The sequence below is a fragment of the Caenorhabditis elegans genome, chromosome X (genome assembly GCF_000002985.6).
Source record: "Caenorhabditis elegans chromosome X".
In the NCBI taxonomy this organism is placed as follows: Eukaryota; Metazoa; Nematoda; class Chromadorea; order Rhabditida; family Rhabditidae; genus Caenorhabditis; species Caenorhabditis elegans.
This window is the reverse complement of record NC_003284.9, coordinates 16,456,312-16,476,931: the sequence shown is the minus strand read 5'-3', so window position 1 is coordinate 16,476,931 and position 20,620 is coordinate 16,456,312. Positions and strand designations below refer to the sequence as shown.

Genomic DNA, 20,620 nt, shown 5'->3' with positions numbered 1-20,620 from the left:
TTTTTTTTTTCATTTTTTCAAGAGTATCTAATGATCAGCTTTATTAAGACACACCCAGCGCATAAGCCCTTTTTAAATAAAACTTAATCCTCTTCAAAACAAAAATTCTTAGGTTACGTGGTATTCCCAAAAGAAGAATTGGATTTTTAATAACATAGATCACAATAAAATGACAATGGACTAGAGATTTTTGTTAAAGAATAGCTCCATTGTTTTTGGTGTTATTGAAAATTGTTAAGTAAAGATTAATTGGGACTTGTTCTAACACAATTCAGCCATATTTGCCAATTTTAGACGCAAAATTTGTTTTTTTAGAACTATAAGTATCAATAAGTTACAGAAGTTTTAGGATACTCCTTTTGTAAGTTCTTAAAAAATTGCTAGAATTTATTTGGGTGAGATATTTTCTTAGAGCAATCATTATGTTAAAACATTAAGGTGCAAAAATTTTTAGAGGCAATACGGAATTGTCTTTATTATTGAATATTACGTATTTACAATATCACCTAGTTTTAAAAATGACATACCTGTTGTAAACATTGTGAAATTTACTGTTTTTAAATCATCTAACAATTTTGAAGATTTTAAAAATTTTTAACAAAAATCTTTATAAATGCAATTATTTTTAACAAACCCTATGCCTCTGCAACTGTGAAAAACAAAATGTCTCAAATTTAATGGATAATCCCTTTGTAAAATTAAAACACATTTGAAAACAGAGCACAGTGTAGCCAATTTATACCAATATTCCAACAAAAAAACTCAGTGGTTCCCAGGAAATTGTTCTTTGAAGTCGCGCTTGAAAATGGGAAGAGCAACTCAAAGAACGATCAGTTTTCTTCAAAAAGTAAAAAAAAACAAAGAATATTCAGGAGAAACAACTTGACTGCAATATCAATGACGCCATAAAATAATCTAAAATGAGATGTTTCTGGAGTACGCATTTGCAGTTATGAACGTTATTTATTGACAACCGCTTTCCTGATGAATCTGTACAAGTAACGGAATGTTATGAAACATTCATTTTTTTTAAAGAAACTCCAAAAGTTCGTTTCAGAACAACTGGTATTTTTTTCATTTTTTTAAACATTTAATCGGATACAATTTTTATGAAATTATTTGTGAAAAATCTGACCAACTGATTTGCTGTGAGAATTTGTAAAAGCATGGACCGAATAGAAGAACCAGTTTTGAAGTTTAATAATCAAATGATAAACATTAAAGTATAGACCTGGAAAAAAAGATTAGTAGTACACAAATGAGTGAAAATAAGATTAAAGATTATCTGTCAGTGATTATTTTTGACCAAAATAAGAAATTTGAATCGAAAATCTATTCATGCAGGCTAATCAGCATATACTCATAGTTCTTCTTGAAAAAATTGCATTGAAAATAGTTTGATCTTTTAAATTTTCAGAGAAGTTCTAAAAGGCTAACTGATTTTCAGAATATTCTGGAAGGCTATATTTTATTAGTTGATTAAATTAAATTTTAATGAAAAATATCGGGGGAACATGTCTAGCCGTCTTATTTTGTAGAATTGTCGGTTGGCAATGCACCCCTGACTTATACACATTATTATAGTCAAATCTTTATACATTCTGTAAATAAAAATCTTTAAAAAAAAACTTCTATAAGTTGATAATTGGAAAATTGAACTATTCAAATCGTTTTCAAATCCAATCTTCACTACGATCATTGGAACAATGATCAATCATCCTGCCCCTGTTTCATCCGTCGAGTTTACTATTCACACATCACTTTTCTCAAATAAATGAGTGTGAGTACACAAAAACACTTGATTTGTTGGTACAAATGTATAAACCAGGACTGTTCCTAAATAATTGTCGTTTTTGTAATTTTTTCGCTATTTTTTTTTGGACTGTCTGCTTAAATTACCTTTTTTGGTTTTCTGCTCTTTTTACAATTCCAATATAAAAAGTAAATTTATTTGGTCACATTTTGTACAACATCAAGAACAATTGCACTGCATAATATAATTGGGAAATTTAGAATTCATCGTTTTATACATAAAGTGAAACTACGTAGACTACCTTCAAAGCTGGGGGCCCGGGGAGTTATAATAAATTGAATCAATACAACCATAAAAATCAAATCGTCGATGCACCAAGCTAACACTACTCAACCATTGAATGTTACTCTAATATGAAAGAAAAAGCAGGTAAAAAACTTGAATAACTTTTGAAGAAATTTTCGGAATGTGTAGAATTTTTTAAAAGAAAAAAGAAATGGAAAATTATGTTTTAGAAAAGTTTGGAATGAAGTATCTCCTGTGGCAGTACAAGCACATCATTGACGTGAATAGAAGGAAGCAAGAAAATAGCTATGTGGATAATAAAATGTGTTAAAATGGTACACGGCAAAAGCCAAAAAAGCGGGGAAGACTTTTGGAATGTTACAAATAATTATCACAAGGAAATGAGAGTTTGGGTTTGTTATATGATTAATGATGATTTCAAAGGTTGTGCAAAAATAATTTGGAAAAATGTTGGACACTTGAAGTTAGATACATAATTGAATGATTAAAAATCAACTACGTGGTATTTAAATTCTATTCATGACTTTTGAATCGATCAGCTAGATTATCCATCGCATCAATTGTTGAATTGATAATCAAGTCTTCAACCATACTTTCAACTTCATGAGATATGAGCGGAGCTTCATCATCATCAGACCCGTCCTTCTCCTCAACTCCATTCAAATTATCGTCTTTCTTCTCTTCAATCCTTGGGGAAAGCTGTGATCTCTGTGATCTCTGCGATCCATAACGAGGATATTCCCCAAGAGCAGCCAATCGTAGCTCTTCCTCAGTAACTGGTAGAGCAATCCGAACGGGAGTGTCACTGCTTCTGGAGAATGGGACGCAAGGTGCATCTGAGTATGGAAAATCATCATCTGGAATCTGCTGAACCTCCATCACCAGAGGAATTCGTTGCGAAAATCTTTTGGGTTTTGGTGGCGGAATTGGGGATCTTGGGAGAATTAAAGAGGTGTCTTCGGAAGATGTACTTTCGTCTAAAACCATTTCCACTTGTTGAACCATGACGCTTGTACGGATTGGTTTCTTCGGGGGAATTGAAGAAACGGGAACTTCGAATTCGTCAAAAATTTCTTCAATTAAAAATTCCGGCTCGTTTTCTCCATCTTCCAGGGGCTCGTTCAACACACTCCTTTCTTTCTTGTCGGATTCTGGCGGGGTCGGGTAAGTGATTTCAGCATCCCAGTTTTTGGTCTTGAGAGCTCTAGGTTTATTTTCCAGGTATGGATTCACAGAATAACTGTCCAGTTTATGTTCTGGATACTCATTAATGTTCAGATAATACACCAAGCGGCAGAATTCGGTATCAACCTGGTCGGAGATCAGAATGTTCAAATTTCCGATTTCCTCATCGTCCAGCCGCTGAAGCCACTCTTTCAGCAATCCTCGCATTGGTAAGGAAAACGTTTTTTTCAATGAACTCCGTAGATTTCGGAACTGAAATAAAAACTTTTTTAAACTTGTTTTCCCCAAAAAAATGTGAACATACAATATCAGACAATTCTGGTGTAATAACACCTTGCAACACACGGAGCCCTGGAGTCACTGGAGCATGTATCTGAGCTTGAAGATAGACAAGTAGATCGGATGTGTTATTTTTCCGTGGCCATTTATTTTGTAGCGCAGCAGATCGGAAACAGCATCCATCCATGTCTTGATCTGACGGTCCCACGACTATTATTCTGCAATGCACTTGTATGGAGATACAACCGCAAACTTTTCACTTACCGAAACTCTTTTTCAATAAGCTCGTCGAGCGTTACAATACGGAGATCGACGTCAGTCGGGCACAGAGAAATACCACATCGCTCGGCGATGCTTGAGAAGGGATGGAGGAAGAATCGTCGGAAGTCGTATTCGGTCATACGATAGATGTGACTGACATTGAGAATCAGAACCTGAAAATTGGAAATTTTGGGTTGTAAGGGAAAGCAACTGTCACCGATTGTAAGAATTTGTTTCGTGGATGATAACAGCACTTTTTGCTCGCCCACGTTTAAACCTACAAGGTTTGGTCTGATATCAGAAACCTAAAGTAAAGAGCCTAAAAGATTAAGCATATTATCGAGAGACTGAGAATCCTAAGAAAATGAGATTCAAAATAAGCTTTAGGCTTATCTATGAACGCTTAAATCTCTAATACAATGGTCTGAACCTGACCGCATAAAGGAAATCATTCCCACTATATCTAACTTGGTCCCTATAAATAATTGAACGGCAAGTCAATCTGAAAGTTTTTCAGTTAATTTTTCACAAATTTCAAGGACCTTAAATTACTCTAAAAACCAAACTAAAGTTTCCGCCTTTTCTGCGACAATGCAATGTTGCGAAACGGCCTTACATTAATTCATTGATTCAAAATAAAAAAAAATTTTAGGTGCTCCGATTAAAAGTGCGTGTTACGCGCTTTTTTTACACGCTTTTCAATTCTGAAATTGTTCACCTCTTCTTTGTGAGCCACTAGGAAATCCACCATCTGATGCGCTAGTTTGAGACAGTCGATCGAGTAGAGTCCATGAACAATGAAGCAACTCTGAAACAACTGTAGCTCATTTTAATGTAGTTATTCGTCAGTTAAATTAAATGAACATGGAGGAAAGCTTTCTTGATAGTTGCAGATGCCGAAAACGAAGCACAAAACAATATATAATTGTGTGAAGTGGGGTTGTGTTAAATGGTGTTTGGTGTTAGATGGTCTACCTTTCTTGAAGAATCGTCCGGATCCTGCGCCAGATTCTGCCGCTGCAAAGCAAATAAAACTGTTGATAGCTAACTGATAATCTGGGTACAATAATGATCAATATTAAAAAAAATGAAACTGATGCAAGGGAGTGACGCTGTTTCAACATCAACACTTCTACACTAGTCTAATAATTACCGCAGATGCATTGATGTCCAACGCCAGCTCAAGTCGAATATCGAAGAACCGGACACCAATTTGCAGCTGCTCGTCGATTGGTAGCCTATAAAATATTGAGGGTTTTTGCTTTCTGAGCACAATATAAAATTTTATGCACAACAAAAAATGTCACTAACGATTGTGTCAAGCCCCATCGTTCAACAATCCGTTTCACAAAGTTACACCGGAAATTGCGTACATATCGGAGAAATGACTGATCGTGAGCATAGCCCATACGTAGATTGAACCAATAAGCTCCGCTGTCATGGGATCCTGAAAAACGGATTCCGATTTGGCGTTCGAAATTTGTTTGATGCAAATATCAATTAAGGGCTCAAAGTTGATATTTATAAAAATAAAAACACTTTCCATTTCAAATTGTGGAAAAACGGACAGTATCAAATCAGATCGTTGAAAATTTAAAAAAAAAATGGAGTTTAAATAAAAATACACGATAAGTTATAAAGTAAAATTTGTTGATGAATGAAAATTTAGAAATTACAGAAATTACATGTAGATTGAATTTTCTTACCTGGAATGCAAATGCTGCACAATGGCTTCTCTCTGATCGACGATGGCAATCTTCCCATCCAATCCGACATGGCTTAATTGTTTGGTGGGTGGCTGGTGGTGTTACCTAAAACACATTCATTTAGGATTTCGAAGAATCTTGAAAATTGAGAATTGAGCACGAGGCAAACGATGAGGAGGCGGACGGCAAAAACCGAATAAATGAGACAACAAATACCAAAAAAGAACGGAAAGAAAAATAGAAGTGAAGGCGGGGGGAAAATGTATAATGAAAAATAAAAGTGTTGCAACGTCATTCATTCCGATCATGTATTGGCTCTTCTAATGGGCTGTGACGTGTCTTTGAGACAAAAGTTCGTTTCGTCGAGCTTGATCTCGGAGCTTCTCGATACTCCGCAACAAAACCTTTTTCTTCCTCAGCATTGTCCGTATGCATGATAAGCAGGAGCTCAGGACCTGAAACAAGTTGGTTTATAAAAAACTCATTAAAATAACAAATTCATACCTGTGCTAGTTATAACTTCCGGACTAGTATCACCACAAAACCTGCCAACAAGGCGCTCCAATGTAGCTTCAGGTCCATCGTAAATCTAGGAAAAGTATGAATCAACAGAACAAACGCGCTTTGTTGCTCTATGTTTCCCTAGTAAGTTGGAAAAATTATATACATATGCATTCGAGGCACTGAAAAAAAAAATCACCTGCATTCTTAGAGAGTGGGAGTGTTTGAAATCTACTGTAATTTTTATGATCGAAAACTGCAGGAAAATATATTATAGAATGCGAGAGATTGGAAATAAAATCATGTGAATTAGTCATACTTTCTGAAATTCGTTCTGAGATTCGCAGGGGGGGGTCAATTGTGAGAGTAGTCATTTTAAATGTTACTTTCTTAGCGTTAAATGACTTGCGCTTAAAATTGAATGGGTTACTGATACGTATGGACCGACAAATGCCGGGTTATCTTTTTAATATTTAGTTAAATATTATACAAGAGTATTTTTTGATAGTGCGGAGGCAAAACCAGGCAGACGTCGGACCACGCGAAACGGTCTCACTTTTTTTTCGCGTAACTCACCTCAATATAGTCATACTGACATCCCTCCTCAGATTCAATGTTGAAAGTTGAGAACTGAATCCGCACGCCACGTCCCGGCGATTTTGCTCTGACAATCCATGAGCAGTCCTGAAAATTTATTGCTCTAGCAGAATGAATTGAAAAAAAAGGAAAACGTCAAAACATGAAATGTTTTTCCCTCTTGCAAGATTTGCAGGTCGTAAAAGTGATGCTTGAATTAGATTTCCATGGTTTTATACACATCCAAAAATAAAGCAAGAGTCACCTACGTCAAAGAAATATATCTAGTAGAAACAGGAGAGATACCGTAGTCCTCAAAATGTTCTTTGTCTCGGCTCCCAGAGGGCGGGTGGGCTCTGTCGCCGAGCTTTTGCGCGGCAAACTTTCCGGTTGCCTAATACTCGCACATTCGTGCATTATTTCAAGCGCCGCCTCGGGCACATAAACTCTCACAATCTGAGAAGCTATATCTGAGTTAAGCTGTGAACCTGAATTCAAGCATCGTCAAAAAAATGCTAGATGAGCCCCCTAGCCACACGTCATACTCAAAAAGTGATATTCAAAAAACGGAGACTACAGTAGGAAATTGAAAAATGAAGTGAAAGCGGATCAAGCGGGAAAGGGTGAAAAAATGAGATTTTCCTTATTTGAATAATGAGAAACCCTGGTTTTTTTGAATACGGCGAACGCATTCTTAGAGGGCCCTCCGTCTAATACAAAAATGTAACAGGATTTGAAAGAAGATTTTTTTCTCGTTCTCTCTGCAAAAGAGCAAGGTGAAACAGATGATTTTCGAATGCTCGGCGCATGATTTTGAATCAGTTTTTATATGCAAATATCCTATGTTTATATTGGAAAAAATGAAATATCAAATAAAAACATGAAATGTTATGATTTTTCACCCCATCCCACCTGACCGAAGACAGAAGAAGCCAAACCTTCAAGTCAAATTTTCCCCGTTTCGTTTGCCGAATGCAGACTTAAATTCCAGTATTGGAAAGATGTGAAAAAACTGTTTACGAGTGTTTAATGGGGAACCAAATTTTCAAAAGTAGGAGCTAAATTCGAAAAATTGTCCAACTTGTCATCTTCGCATAGACCGCAAAATCATTTACAATATATAAAGTAGGGCTCCCATGAGGTCGCCGTGCTGGCCTCACGGCGTCACCCACGCCGCATGAATAGTAAGGCGCGGACCTCCGAACGTTTCGGCCGCTTCCAAACAACTACCTCTTTGCACTACGTTGCCCACACACCAAGCTAATCATTTCATGCTAAGCTGCGGAACCCCGCACGTGTCGGCCGCTTCAAATAACTACCTCTCGCACTTCTTTCACACACACACATCGGCGAATTATACTCATTCGATTTTGTAGCTACTCTTGTAAGTTCAGCTGTTATTGTTAAACATTGCAATTGAGGACTCACCACGTGTTTTAGAAAATTATTCAAAATCTAGCCTAAAATCTAGCAGCTGCTTTACCATACATATTTGCTGGTTTATAGAGAAATAGTCTGCATTTCAGATGTTGCACATGGTGCCTGGCTGTCCCATTATGGGTTGATCTACAAAAAATGTGGGAGCATTTTCGCCAAAAAAGGTGTGTCGTGAGCACGCTCTTAACCATGCGAAATCAGTGGAGAAAACTGCGTCTCCTCTTCCGCATTTTTTGTAGATCTATGTAGATCAAGCCGAAATGAGACACTCTGACACCACGTGATATCGCTAAATTCTTATCAAAAATTCCTCTAGAACTTACTTGATTTTTCCCGTATTTGCTATCACTGAACGTCGCATGCGAGTAGATGTGCCCAGGCGTTGATTCAGCTGTTAGACGACCTCCGCATACTACAATTATTAGCTCATAGCATCACTTTGTTTTATGTTCACTAAAAGAATCACAACAAAACGCATCAGACAAGAACTCACAAGAAGTGTAATGAGCCTGAAAGCCTCGTCTAGAGACCGACGCGTCCGACGAAAAAGTGAGATAGAGCTCGTTGGAGGACGATAGAAGGAGTGGGGGTGGAGCCAGGCCGCAGAACACGCCTGTGAAACATGATTGCTTAGATGGGAAAGTGAGAGGGCGGGTTCAAGTTTTTAAAATAATTTTTTCTGCAAAAAAGTGGCAAAAATTACAGAAAAAGACCAACCGGCTAGCTGTGCTGATCCATCTCCGCCGTCATATACGGACACAGCATCGTATTTGCATTGAGCATGTTCTTCAACTTGAAAACTAGAAAATGTCTGAAATTTGGAAAGTGAAATTGGAAAATCATGGTTGTATTACATACCAGCATCAGACGATGACCTGGAGTGGTGACAAAATGCCAAGAGCAGTTCTGACCTTTTGGATAGTCATTCGGGTAGTTTGGAGAATTGATATCACCTGAAAATCGGAATGTCTAGACATTTTTCAGGAAAAGATTGAAATATTTTTTTGAGTTTGGTAATAAATTTTGGCCTGCTTAGTGAAAGTTGAAGACTTTTAAAATAAAAATTTTATGCTAAAAAATTTTCCCCCAACTCTTAAATACCTCAATTCGAATGGGCGGTAAAAATTTTCACATGTTTTGGAATTAAAACGACGAATTGACTCATAGATTATTTCGTTGGCATGGTGACTCGAAGAAAACTGTATTGTTTCACTGTATGACTTGAAGATAGAAAATTTAATTTGGTATCTTGTTCTAAATTTTTCTTCTTTATTTCGATGGCGGCAAATTTTTTTTAACTATTAAAGGTGGAGTAGCGCCAGTGGGGATTTTGTCTAAATGCACTTATAATGATTCAAAACAATCAAATATCATAATAAAACACTCCAAAAAAATTAAGATTTTTCATATTTCCGGTCAAAGTTTTAGCAAATTGTCAAAATTTTGAAAAATACGAGCTTTTGAGGAAATTTAAAGAAATGTCGCATGCTTCGACCCCTACAATGTTTTAATACAAATAATTAAAACAAAATTAAAAAATAAAAAATGTAGAAAAACAAATTTGTTTTTGGTCGACTTCCAAAATTATAAGTGGCAAAAACTGAGTAATTGCCACTTTTTGACAGTAAATAAAAAATTTTCAAAACTTTTTTGAAAAGTTTTATCATGATATTTTGTCATTTTGAGACCAAAGGAGTGGTTTTTAACAACTTTCCCACTGGCGCTACTTCACCTCTAAAGATTTAGACATAATCGCATTGGGGGAAATATTTGGAGAAAATCCGAAAATCAAAGTTGTAAGTGATAATTATGGTCAGAAACCCGGTGCATGTCGGAACATGATATTCAGACAAAATGTCGAATTTTTGCTATCTGTGCATAAACGTCCTTAACTAATGATGTATACATTTTTGAAATACATTTTTCATGGTAAATCATTTAACAATTACCTGCTGGTGCATTAACCTCAAAGAAACAGCTCCCTTCTTTACAATTGTGTTTGTCTTCGGCCAAGATGTACCCCGGATTGCATGTGCATACGTATGACCCTGCAAACTCCCATCAATAATCGAGAATCCAAAAAATCAATTAATCATTTACCAAGTCGATTCTGGCAAGTATGTTCACATCCAGCGTTATCGTTCTGACATTCATCAAAGTCCGCTATGAAATTCGCAAAAAATCCATCACGCTCAACGGATGAATCTGAGCTGAACTCGATGCGAACCCTGTTGCGAGGTGTGGTAAAGAGCAATGCTTCATCTGAATTTTTTTGAGCGTAACTTGAAAAACCTAAATTGAAATTTCTTACGGTACTCTCCGCATAGCTTCTCACTGTCTCCAATCTTTACGTAGTCGTATGCACATTCAGTTTTCATGCCTTCCACGTTGAATTTGGTGAAGTTCAAGAAAATATGATAACCATCCGGAGCTTCAATTTCCCAAATACAAGTTTTAGAGTTCGGATACATTTCCGGAAAGTTCGGAGATGAAATGGAGCCGTTTGACGCTTTTAGGTATCCTCCACAGGTACTATCGCAAGAAAATCCATTGCTGGATAGGCTGTACCCAACTCGGCAAGCACACTTGAATCCTCCTGAATGTAAAATTTTGAGAAACTTTTAAAACCCTATATTGTAAAACGCAAAAAAATATTTTTAGCGTTTTCTCCGACTGGCTGCTACAGAAATTCAACTCAAATACCCAACTGTACCACTAGCCCACATGTTCTGAAAATAAAAACTTTGAACGCATGTTCTAAGGCGCCAGTGGGTTGCCTCGAACCTCTATTGATGTCGGCTGCGCAATTAACAAATGTTTTTTGTTTTCCTGATGCGCGCATCAATCCTGTCCTAAATCGCGTTGAGCACTAACACTAACTGTCTGATAAGATTAAGCCCTGCAGTTCTCCAACGAAGCTTGAGATGTCTAATTTTGAATAAGATTAACGGTTTTCTTTTTTTTTTCAATTTACATTTTCAAGTTCTGAGAATCTCCTAGGACACATGCGCATTTCAAATTTTTGTTTGCAAACGGAAATAAATTTCTGCAGATTTGGAAAAAACTTCCAGAAAAAAACAGCAAAAAACCCCTGCAACTCTGGACAAAAAACATGTCAGAAACAGCAGATGCCTTATGGTACACGTACACTATGAAATCCTTCCACCAATGAAACAGCTGTTGGAAAATCAGTTCCCCTATTTTTTTCGATCCGATTCGCTTCGAAAAAGATAAATGACCCCCGGCGACTCACCAACAGTGTTCACACAATAATGATGGCAGATGTTCTTGTCCGTGGCGCACTCGTTCAGCTCTTTCGTGAAGCGTAATTCAAAGCCTGTTTTTTGAACAGAGTTGTCAGAGAAGAATCTGCAAAAATGGCAAATCTTAAAAAGGAGGGATAAGATTAAGGATCCAATTAGGAGCAATATGGCTCAAATTGCATTGTTTGGTTTGAAAAAAGCCTACCAGCTTACTCCATTTTCTAGAATATGTCTACATTTGCAACTTGAAGAAACATAAATTAAGCGAAATCGTATAGAAAATTATATTATATCAGAACGACATAATAATTGGGCAAAACTTTACAGGAAATCAATAAATTATGCAAGAAACTCTTTTTTCAACTCTGCAGACTTGGTTGTATTTTAAATAATTTTTTGTTAAAAAATAAGTAACATCCAAATAAAGGTATGTGAAGGTATAAAGTATACCCATCTTATATCTTTCAAAGAACTTTAAACACATTGAAAACCAACAACTTTGAAATAGGTGGGTGAACATAACCGTCATGCCACTATAAGTTTAAAATTTCGCAGCAATTAAGTTATCGGAAATGTTTATCTATTGTACGATCTATCTTCATCCATCATTGGAAAGTTGGAAATTGTAACTTTTTGGTATTTAGCCCCAACTTGTTGCCAAAGTTTGATATATGTAAACTTAGATAAAACTTGGTTCTATCAGCATCATAGTTCTATCCAGCTTTTGTAAATTCCCTACCAAAGTTTGTAAAAAAAAACATAAAAATTTGAAAAAAAATTTGGGCCAAAATATTACACTTACCTCAATGAAATTTGATTAGTCTTGCTCACAATGGTTTTCTTTTCAATAAGACCGCAAAATGTTTCACTCATTTCCTTGCCGTCTTTTTTCGAATTTTTCGATATTCCTTCGGTTAAGATCAACCGGTCATATATACATTCTTTGTGTTGCTCCAACTGAAATTTTCAAGATATTTTTAAGATTATTGTTCACAATCACATTTGAGGAAGTCCTCAACACTTACGTGAAAATATACAAATTCAATGGCTACTTGGCTATTCTCATCCACATGAATTGTCCACTGACAGTCGCTGTTTGGTGGGTAGGACTCCGGATACTTCGGGCTCTGCAGCATAAAAAACTATTTGAACTTTCCCTGTCAATCGAAAAAATTGCTCACATGAATAACCCCTTCATTGGCATAAATTGGTCCGCCACAAATTGCATAGTAAGTGGCAAATGGTAGGGAAGCTGCTGGAGTAGACGACCTCACTTGGATGAGCATTCGATTGCCAGATGATGCAATGGTTCGGAACAACGAGTCTCCACCGCATATTCTATCTTAAATAGCCAAAAATAAAACTGGAATTTACAAAATATAAATGTATTTTCAAATAATAATAGGCAAAAAAAAAAGTCTTTTTTTTTAGATTTTGCATTCAAAAACGTTATATTTTGAAAAAGCTGAAGTAGTGTTAGTGTGAATTTGGCATTATTTGACCAAAAGTTACCCAAAATTTCAAAATGAAAAAACGAATTTGTGTAGTATATCAAAAATGTTTTCCTGTAAGTTTTCTATTAATTTCTATTTAAAATGATAGTTTACTCGAAACTTGAAATTTATTTGCGGTCAGTAGTTTTGGGCCAGGTATACTACACAAGTACCAATTTTGGGTACATAGAAGCCGCACCCTAAAATTTGTTAAGTTTAAAAATTACTACCGTAACCATTTTACAATGTTCAGCTTAAAAATTTGTTTTTTACTAAGCTTGAAAATGCAGGCTAAACTTTACGTTCTGACTAAAATAACATTTTAAACAGAAGAAAAATTTATTGTTGGGATATTTCCACCTACATAAGTAGCAAGTTTTGATCCTATAATAAAATAAAAATTTACCAGTGTAAATAAGTTTGATTTTTTTTCAAGATATTTGGCTTGAAAATTTCCGTTAAATCTTCAAGCTTTTCATCCGTAAGAAATATAATCATAATAATTAATTTTAGGCCACCTGCATGGTTTTTGAAATTTCTTATAGCATATCAATTTTTATTTTTTTTTCTCCACGGAAAACCACTAAATCTTGTTTTACCAATCATTTTTCTACTCCATTAAAGAAAAAAAAAACGAAAACTCGATAAACTGAAGTAGAAAAAAATTAAAAAATAATTAGCCATACTTAGTTTTTCAAAGCTATTTTTGCCGCGCACTAACCTAATACAGGAGATGAGATCGATACACCATCCCGCACGGTGATGACGTTGTCTTCTTCCTTTCCACATAACGACGAGGGAGGTGAGAGTGTTGACCCTGAAAATATGGAATTACTGGCGATGCAACTTGTCTGAAAAAAATTTAGTAATTATCGAGAATACGACTACAACCAAAATGTTTTTTTTTCAAAAACTATTTCTTTTTGTATTTCAAGTCAAAATATTGAAAGAACTATGTTTCAAAAATTTTAATCAAAAAAAAAATTATTTAAAACATATTTAAAAAATTTCAAATCCAAATTTATATTCAAATAAAAATTCCTATTTCAACTTGCACTTCTAGACAAGAAAGTGAACACAGATAAAAACGTTAGGATCAACTCTCAGGCGACTCTCATCATCTCGCATTTGAGGTTTATGTGCTAGTGGGCAAGTTATTAGGTTGGTTGCTGGTGTGCACACAGTCGGTGCAGAACACCGCGGGCAGACATTTTTCACATTTTGAACGGAATTTCGGAGATGGGGGGAGCAACTCCGGCGGCGGAGACCGGAGACAATGGGAGGGGTAGAGAATCAAGCAAAAAGTTAATCTTATCCTAACCATCCCACGCGAAAACCTCTTTCCTCTTTTTACTTGATCATGATTTATAGGTTCTCGAGCTATTATAGATTTCTCGCTATGATTCTTTGCAGAAAAATTTTGAGTTGGAAGATTTGTTGTTTTTGCAAGTTTGAAAAAATATAATGGTGTTTGGTTTTTGTGGTTTGGTGGTAGAAGGTGCAAACATTTGAAGAAATTATTATTTTTTCAAGATGAATTAAGAATAAACATTACAAAAAAAAAACGAGGTCCATGATAAAGGCGGTGCCAATTATTGATTTTTCTGATTGGCCCTTTCAAAGCTAGGCCCTACGCACGTTGAAAATGACATCAAAAAGTTTAAAACTAGGGCTGAAATCCGTAGTGACCTAAAAATAATTTACCCAAATGTTTATATAAGTTTGACCCAAGCTGTGTAGACGGGAAAATTATTTTTGGGCCTGCTATAGCAAGAAATTACCTCCAAGTTTCTAGATATTGAAAACTATTGAAATTTGATAAAATAGTGCTGACCAAATGCAAAAAAATCAATAATAATCTCCGCAGCTTATGTCGGAATACTATTTTGATAGATTTTGATAATTTTCAATCAACTTTTTGAAGGAAACAATTATTGTTCGAGTTTAAAGTCAAACCACATAAAGCTAACCTGTGATGTTTAGAAAAATTGTATGGCCTTGCGGGGAAATAATATGCCATGTGCATACGCCCGCGTGTTGAATCGCCAAATTTCCGGACTCTTGCATCAAAGTGCCGCCGCATTCTGAAAATAAAACTCATCTCGTTGGAAAATTGATGTGTTCAGGAAACCTGCGCATTTATAGAGCTTTTTCGTTTGTCGGATATCTCCTTCACTCAACTGGACACGTTGCCCAATTTCCAAACGGAATCCTAAAAAAGGTAGTTAGATGACGAAACATGAATGTGGGAAGTTAGAAATTTTGATTCAATTTTAAAAAATTATGTTTTATCTCCCAAAATTCAAAAAACTGCACCTGAATTTGGTTTCGGCAAAATTGTATCATAGAAAGCTCCCCTTGAAAATGTGTCTCTAGCGTAATGCATAATCTGAAATATTTTTTATGTTCTTGAAGTTTGAGGCAAAATGCTCACCGATGAGAAATCATATGGCTCCCCAAGTGAATCAACTTCTTCCGGTTTGGACTTCTCGAAATTATAGTCCTGACCTGGAATTGAAAATAATTATTTAGTCAAATTAAAATAAGCGCCAAATTTTTAGAACGTATACTTCTTTGAAATAGTAAACCGTAACGATACTTAAAAATGGTTTTAAAAAATTACGACCACGGCAGGGATCGAACCTGCAATCCCCAGATTCGAAGTCTGATGCCTTATCCATTAGGCCACGCGGCCACGTTATGCAGGTCAAAACTGTGCAGTCACATGAAGAAGTGAATGGTGGGAATCGGGGGTGGCAGTTACCACCAACATCAGAAATAGTAATTCATTCTGTTCTTTAACCGTATTCATATCTTACCTGTCTGTATACTTTTGTAGAAGATATCCACATACATATCCCTATCAGGTCGAGTATGCTCGTGCCAGAAACCAACAACATGTCCCAGTTCGTGTACAACGATGCCGAATTTATCGCAATTTTTGCCTATTGATATTGCCTGAGGGCCTTCTCCACGCCGACCCACATAAGAACAACATCTGTAAATCAAAATTCAACAATTTATTTTGTGACATGTTTTAATACGTTCTACATTTTTAAAACAATAGAAGGTCTAGTCATTTGTAACTCTTTTCTGAAAAAATACCAAAAACAGAGTCATAAGCTACAGTAGACTGAAATTGCACCAACAAGGGTTCCTAGGTTCATCTCTTCTTATATTATCAAAAAAATACGATCGCACAATTTTCTCATAATTTATTTTTGATCTACATTGTTGACTAGACTCCTCCCCTTCCTTTGACATGACAGCCACAACAAAATAACAACGGCAACAAGATTGGGGGCGGAGTCAAGTTCAGCAGGTAGATGAAAAATAAATTATGAGAAATTTGTGCGATCGTAGTTTTTTGATAATAATTATTTTCATATTTTTTTTGCGCAGTTCGCTGAGTGGTTTGATTTATTCGCATTGCGAGACATTTACGTCGTTTTTTTTTTCAACCAAAAGTTTGAAGATGATGCCAATTAGACACACGGACAAATAATGTGAGAACTACACCCCCGGAATGAATGTCTACGAGAATGGGGAAATTATTGAAGATCAAATGTTCCAGACAAGTTCTTGTGATGAAAAAAAGCAAGAAAAATAAAATGCAAAACGGGTACGTTCCAACCTGTCAAAACTTAGCGTTTGGATTTTTTTCAGCTCAAAAGTGTGACTTTTAATAGAAAATTATAGTACTTCTGTACCACATGCTTATATTTAATTGTTCAAATTCAAAGCTTGATGACTCAAATGACTAAAATCATGGTTGAAATATAATAACACAAAGTGTGTAGTATGAGCACCCAATCCGACAAAATTAAAAAAATCCGGAAGAGTCTAAGGAATCTAGACTGATCAAGTTATAAATATATTGCCCAAAAAATATAGTAAAACCAAACATTTTGCTCCATTTTTTTCAAAATATTGGCAAAATGAGTCTTTTCCCATTTTGGAAAGTTGTTGCTGTTGTCTTATGACTCACTAAATACAAAAAATGCCAAGACAAATTTTATATACACATTTATTTTTATATGAAATAACAGTTGCTCTGATTGACTTTGGTTATTTAATATCAATTCAGAAATGAAAGTTTCCTGAATGCACAAAGTGTGCAGCTGTAAATGCACAAAGTGTGCAGCTGTAAATGCACAAAGTGTGCAGCTGTAAAAGAGCTAAGAAGAAATTGCACGAAACACGTTGACAATTTCAAAACCTCTACAATTATAATCATAACGGCTGAATTTTTTCCACAAAAAATGTATTATTAGGTCTCCAAATAAGTTCCGGGTCAAAAATCATAACTTTTTTCGCCATTTATCGATTTTTTTGAAATTGTGGGAATTTATGTTATCAACCACATGATCTTTCATTTGACAATAGTCACAAATTTTTTTGACGACCCGAAGTGCCCTAACTCAGAACCGATTTTTTCAGGCATTTTTCCGATCTTGCTTCTTTCAGCTTTGATTTGAGGCTTGTGTGCGGATTTTGCTTTGTTCAAAATACATTGTAAGAAAACAACAGAAGTTTGAAAAAAAATTTTTTTTTGTCAATCGTCAAAAAATCTTCAAAAAAAGTTTTGTCGAAATTTCTTTATTTTTTTGTACAAAAATGATGTGGCCAAGTGTACACTAATTTTACACATATAAAACATTTGAGTTTGAAATTTGGATCCCGAGAAATACTCAAAAAACTCAAAATTTCTGCGAAAAAATTATGTTTTCTGTTATTATTTACGTGTGGCGTACTAATTTGAAAAGTTTTGTATGTGGTGAAATAGATTACACTTGGTTACATCATTTTTGCATAAAAAATAAAAAATTTTCGACAACAATTTTTTTGAAGATTTTTTAGCGATCTACCAGAAAAATTTTTTTTGGGCGGATTTTTTTCCAAACTTTTGTTGTTTTCTTACAATTTATTCTAAACAAAGCAAAATCCGCACACAAACCTCACTTCAAAGCTGCAAAGAAGCGAGATCAGAGAAATGCCTGAAAAAATTGGCTCCGAGTTAGGGCAGTTCGGGTGGTCAAAAAATTTTGTGAGCATTTTAAAATGAAAGATCATGGTTGATAACATAAATTCCCACAATTTCAAAAAAATCGATAGAAGACGAAAAAAGTTATGATTTTTTACCCGGAACTTATTTGGAGACCTAATATAATATCAATTCTCAGACCGATATTCACACTATAAAGTTTTTTTTCAGAATTTCTAGACACAATTCTTTAGGCCCCCGACCCGGAATTGAACCTGTTATGTTGTGTAACATGTCAATTTGAAGACGTGTCAAATGTGAAAACGACATGATAAGAACACCTGCTCGAAAAAAAGACAAGAAAAACTGCATATTTTCAGTATGCAAAATGTGGGAAACAAAACTGAAACAGAAACTTTTCAGTGTGCCAACTACTCAATAATCCTATTATGACGTTTTCGTGGGAAAATTGACACGAATAAAAAAACTGGAAGAACTCACCCGCATTTATCAACAGTGAAAGTGATATAATGTTTGTGGTGTGGTTGTCGTGGGACGAACGAGACACATGTAAAGTTCTCCCAATGCCGCATTGCGCGTAGAAAAAGGTGCTGGTGCTCCCCTGAATTAATTTTCTTGATTGTGATATTTTATAAACTCTCCATTTTTTTGATTGGTAAAACTGTTTGTATTAATAATAAATTTCACACAAAAAGTTACCTTTTCGAATTTTTAAAGTAAGTATTTATGTGGTTTAATTTGGTAAGGCTTCCATTTGAAAGCGGCGCCTCACGCCGGCAGGCCTTCGCCGTTCGCCGCGCTATGCAGTTTGGCGTGAACTCCGGTGTTTGTGAATTGAGGATTTACGGCTGCACATCGTAGTTGTGCAACGCTGTTTTTCGCAACGTAGTGCGAAATGTGAGAATTTGGAAGCAGCCGACACTTTCGGGGTTCCGCGCCGTGTTACCGGCCTGCGAAGGCGCCTAACCGGCACCCACATGGAAGTCCTAGTTTATAGAATCAGGTAAATTGTGAAAGTTGTTAGCTTGAGGTAGGGTAAATTTTTTAAAATAATTCATTCAATACTGAAATTATCTCAAATTTCCGCGCAAACTAGTAATGTAGACATTTGCCGGCTTAACTTATTTGTTTTTTACCTTTTTTTGCAATTTTTTGTAACATCATTTCTGAATAATTCAAAAATCTGCCCAGAAAAATTATAAGTGTGTTTAGAAAAATATTGAAGATTCAGCAGATTTATTTAAAGTTAGTAAAGTTTTCTTTACGAAAACATGCTCGAAAAATTGACATATTGTATTACAATTTAAATGTTAAAGAACAAATGAAGAGAATCATGTCAAAGCCATTTAATTTTTTTTGCAAAATTAAAACAAATCACCAAAAATTTCCAACTACATATTTTTGCTTTTTTTTTTTAGTTTTAAAAATTAATTCTCAATTTTGGAAAATAATTTAATTTCTCAAATTTTTAACAGTTAAAGTTAAAATTCATACCTGAAAAATTGGATGCTATAACGAATGGAATGATTCCTTCTGGCCATATCCTTTCTTTTTTTGCCGTCGCCGCTCTCGAAACTCGCCCATTATTCCGGTAGTATCTTCGGAACCTGACGTCACCAGATCGGATAAACGTGGGCAGCACAAACTCGACGACAATAAATAGAAAAATGATGTTTACGATGATGGCGATGTTCGCAGAAAATCGCATGTCGAGCCGGAGACCGCCGTCGCCGCCGCGCAAAATGTGAAAAATCGCGGGGTGGTGATGTCAAATGGTGAATATGTCAATTTAGATCACTCATCCGCAGTGGGCGCAATGGCCGAGGCGGTGTCGGTCAGCTGGCGGTGTGCAAAACGGCGGCACGGCCACCCTCTCAGGGCCCCATACTTTTTGTCAGTATCCCCCGGCGTCGACTTGCTCAGCTCCAGCTGATTCATCCTTCCTAGCTGTGACCTTTTTTCTAATTTTTTGATTGATGTTTGTTGAACAACCAGTTTCATGAGATATCTTGAACATTCGATGATACTTTGCAGGTAACATTTGTGACGTCACTGGGGTGTGTGTCTGTGTGTCCCATCGATCGATCTTCGAGCAAAAATGTTACTACGCCAATATGTGTGAAGTGTCTTGGGAGAGTAAGAGGAGGAGCTCGGGGCACACAGGCACACGTCCACTGCAATAAAAACGTTTCAACGCGTGGAACCTTCAGTCGGATTTTCATTTTTTTTTGTTGTTTCTTTGTTTGGCGGGAAAAAAAGATCGAAGAAAAATGATAAGGAATCGAAAAGATTGGGGGAAAACGAATGGAATGCCTGTTAGGTGCATTCTCTTATCACTGCTGATAAATGAAAGTGTGTGAAACTTCAAGACCGTGGAGGTTTGATTTTATAGTTTTCAATAAATTGGAAATAGAAATCAAATTGTTCCTTATTTTATTGATGATTCTTTGGAGCAACAAACATTGGAAAATGTTTAGAAATTTCAGTTTCAGATAACGTGGAAAAAGTTAAGGGATCAATTTAAAACGATCTCCAAAAAATATTGGATTTTGAAAAACTTAAACTAGATGGTTTAATCCAAGAAATGAGTGGGGCTTATTTTTCAGCATTTTAAATTTTTAATAATTTTTTTAGTATTGGAAATAAGTTCCTCAAATGGGAATTCTTTTTTGTATTTTTTATAAAAGCTTTAGAACCATACCCCTACAAAGAAGACAAATTAAATATAATCACAATGTTGCATAAGAATTTTATAATAGAATAATGGATGTTAGTTTAAAGGTGATGTAGTCAAATTTTTTTATTGCTTTATTAGAGTCAAAAGTATCTGAAAACATTGAATTTTACAATGAAAC

The 20,620-nt window shown here is 35.6% G+C and overlaps 2 protein-coding genes and 2 non-coding genes across 4 annotated transcripts; 1 reads left to right on the top strand and 3 right to left on the bottom strand.

Moving 5' to 3' along the window:
* Positions 1 to 1,937: 1,937 nt before the first annotated feature.
* F38E9.1 (PLCXc domain-containing protein) lies at positions 1,938 to 5,874 on the bottom strand. The gene is made up of 8 exons (NM_078272.8): positions 5,491 to 5,874; positions 5,096 to 5,231; positions 4,938 to 5,022; positions 4,760 to 4,801; positions 4,503 to 4,592; positions 3,788 to 3,957; positions 3,549 to 3,741; positions 1,938 to 3,496 (listed from the first exon to the last, which is right to left on the bottom strand). Exons 1-8 carry the CDS (start codon positions 5,558 to 5,560, stop codon positions 2,573 to 2,575), a joined length of 1,710 nt encoding a protein of 569 aa, NP_510673.1. The 5' UTR covers positions 5,561 to 5,874; the 3' UTR covers positions 1,938 to 2,572.
* Positions 5,599 to 20,005, bottom strand: nas-39 (Zinc metalloproteinase nas-39). Its single transcript, NM_001373610.4, has 25 exons — positions 19,964 to 20,005; positions 19,819 to 19,828; positions 19,717 to 19,728; positions 19,260 to 19,541; positions 18,246 to 18,366; positions 15,580 to 15,758; positions 15,195 to 15,268; positions 15,077 to 15,149; positions 14,892 to 14,972; positions 14,731 to 14,844; positions 13,482 to 13,577; positions 12,449 to 12,609; positions 12,293 to 12,394; positions 12,070 to 12,224; positions 11,258 to 11,373; positions 10,316 to 10,600; positions 10,105 to 10,266; positions 9,954 to 10,052; positions 8,863 to 8,957; positions 8,722 to 8,815; positions 8,498 to 8,617; positions 8,328 to 8,416; positions 6,568 to 6,675; positions 5,995 to 6,079; positions 5,599 to 5,945 (listed from the first exon to the last, which is right to left on the bottom strand). The coding sequence occupies exons 4-25, from the start codon at positions 19,471 to 19,473 to the stop codon at positions 5,782 to 5,784; spliced, it is 2,787 nt and encodes a 928-aa protein (NP_001360030.1). The 5' UTR covers positions 19,474 to 19,541; positions 19,717 to 19,728; positions 19,819 to 19,828; positions 19,964 to 20,005; the 3' UTR covers positions 5,599 to 5,781.
* F38E9.t2 lies at positions 15,383 to 15,455 on the bottom strand. Its single transcript has one exon. It is a non-coding gene; the product is annotated as a tRNA-Arg (tRNA).
* Positions 15,390 to 15,460, top strand: F38E9.10. The gene has a single exon (NR_072875.2). It is a non-coding gene; the product is annotated as an Unclassified non-coding RNA F38E9.10 (non-coding RNA).
* Positions 20,006 to 20,620: the final 615 nt, after the last annotated feature.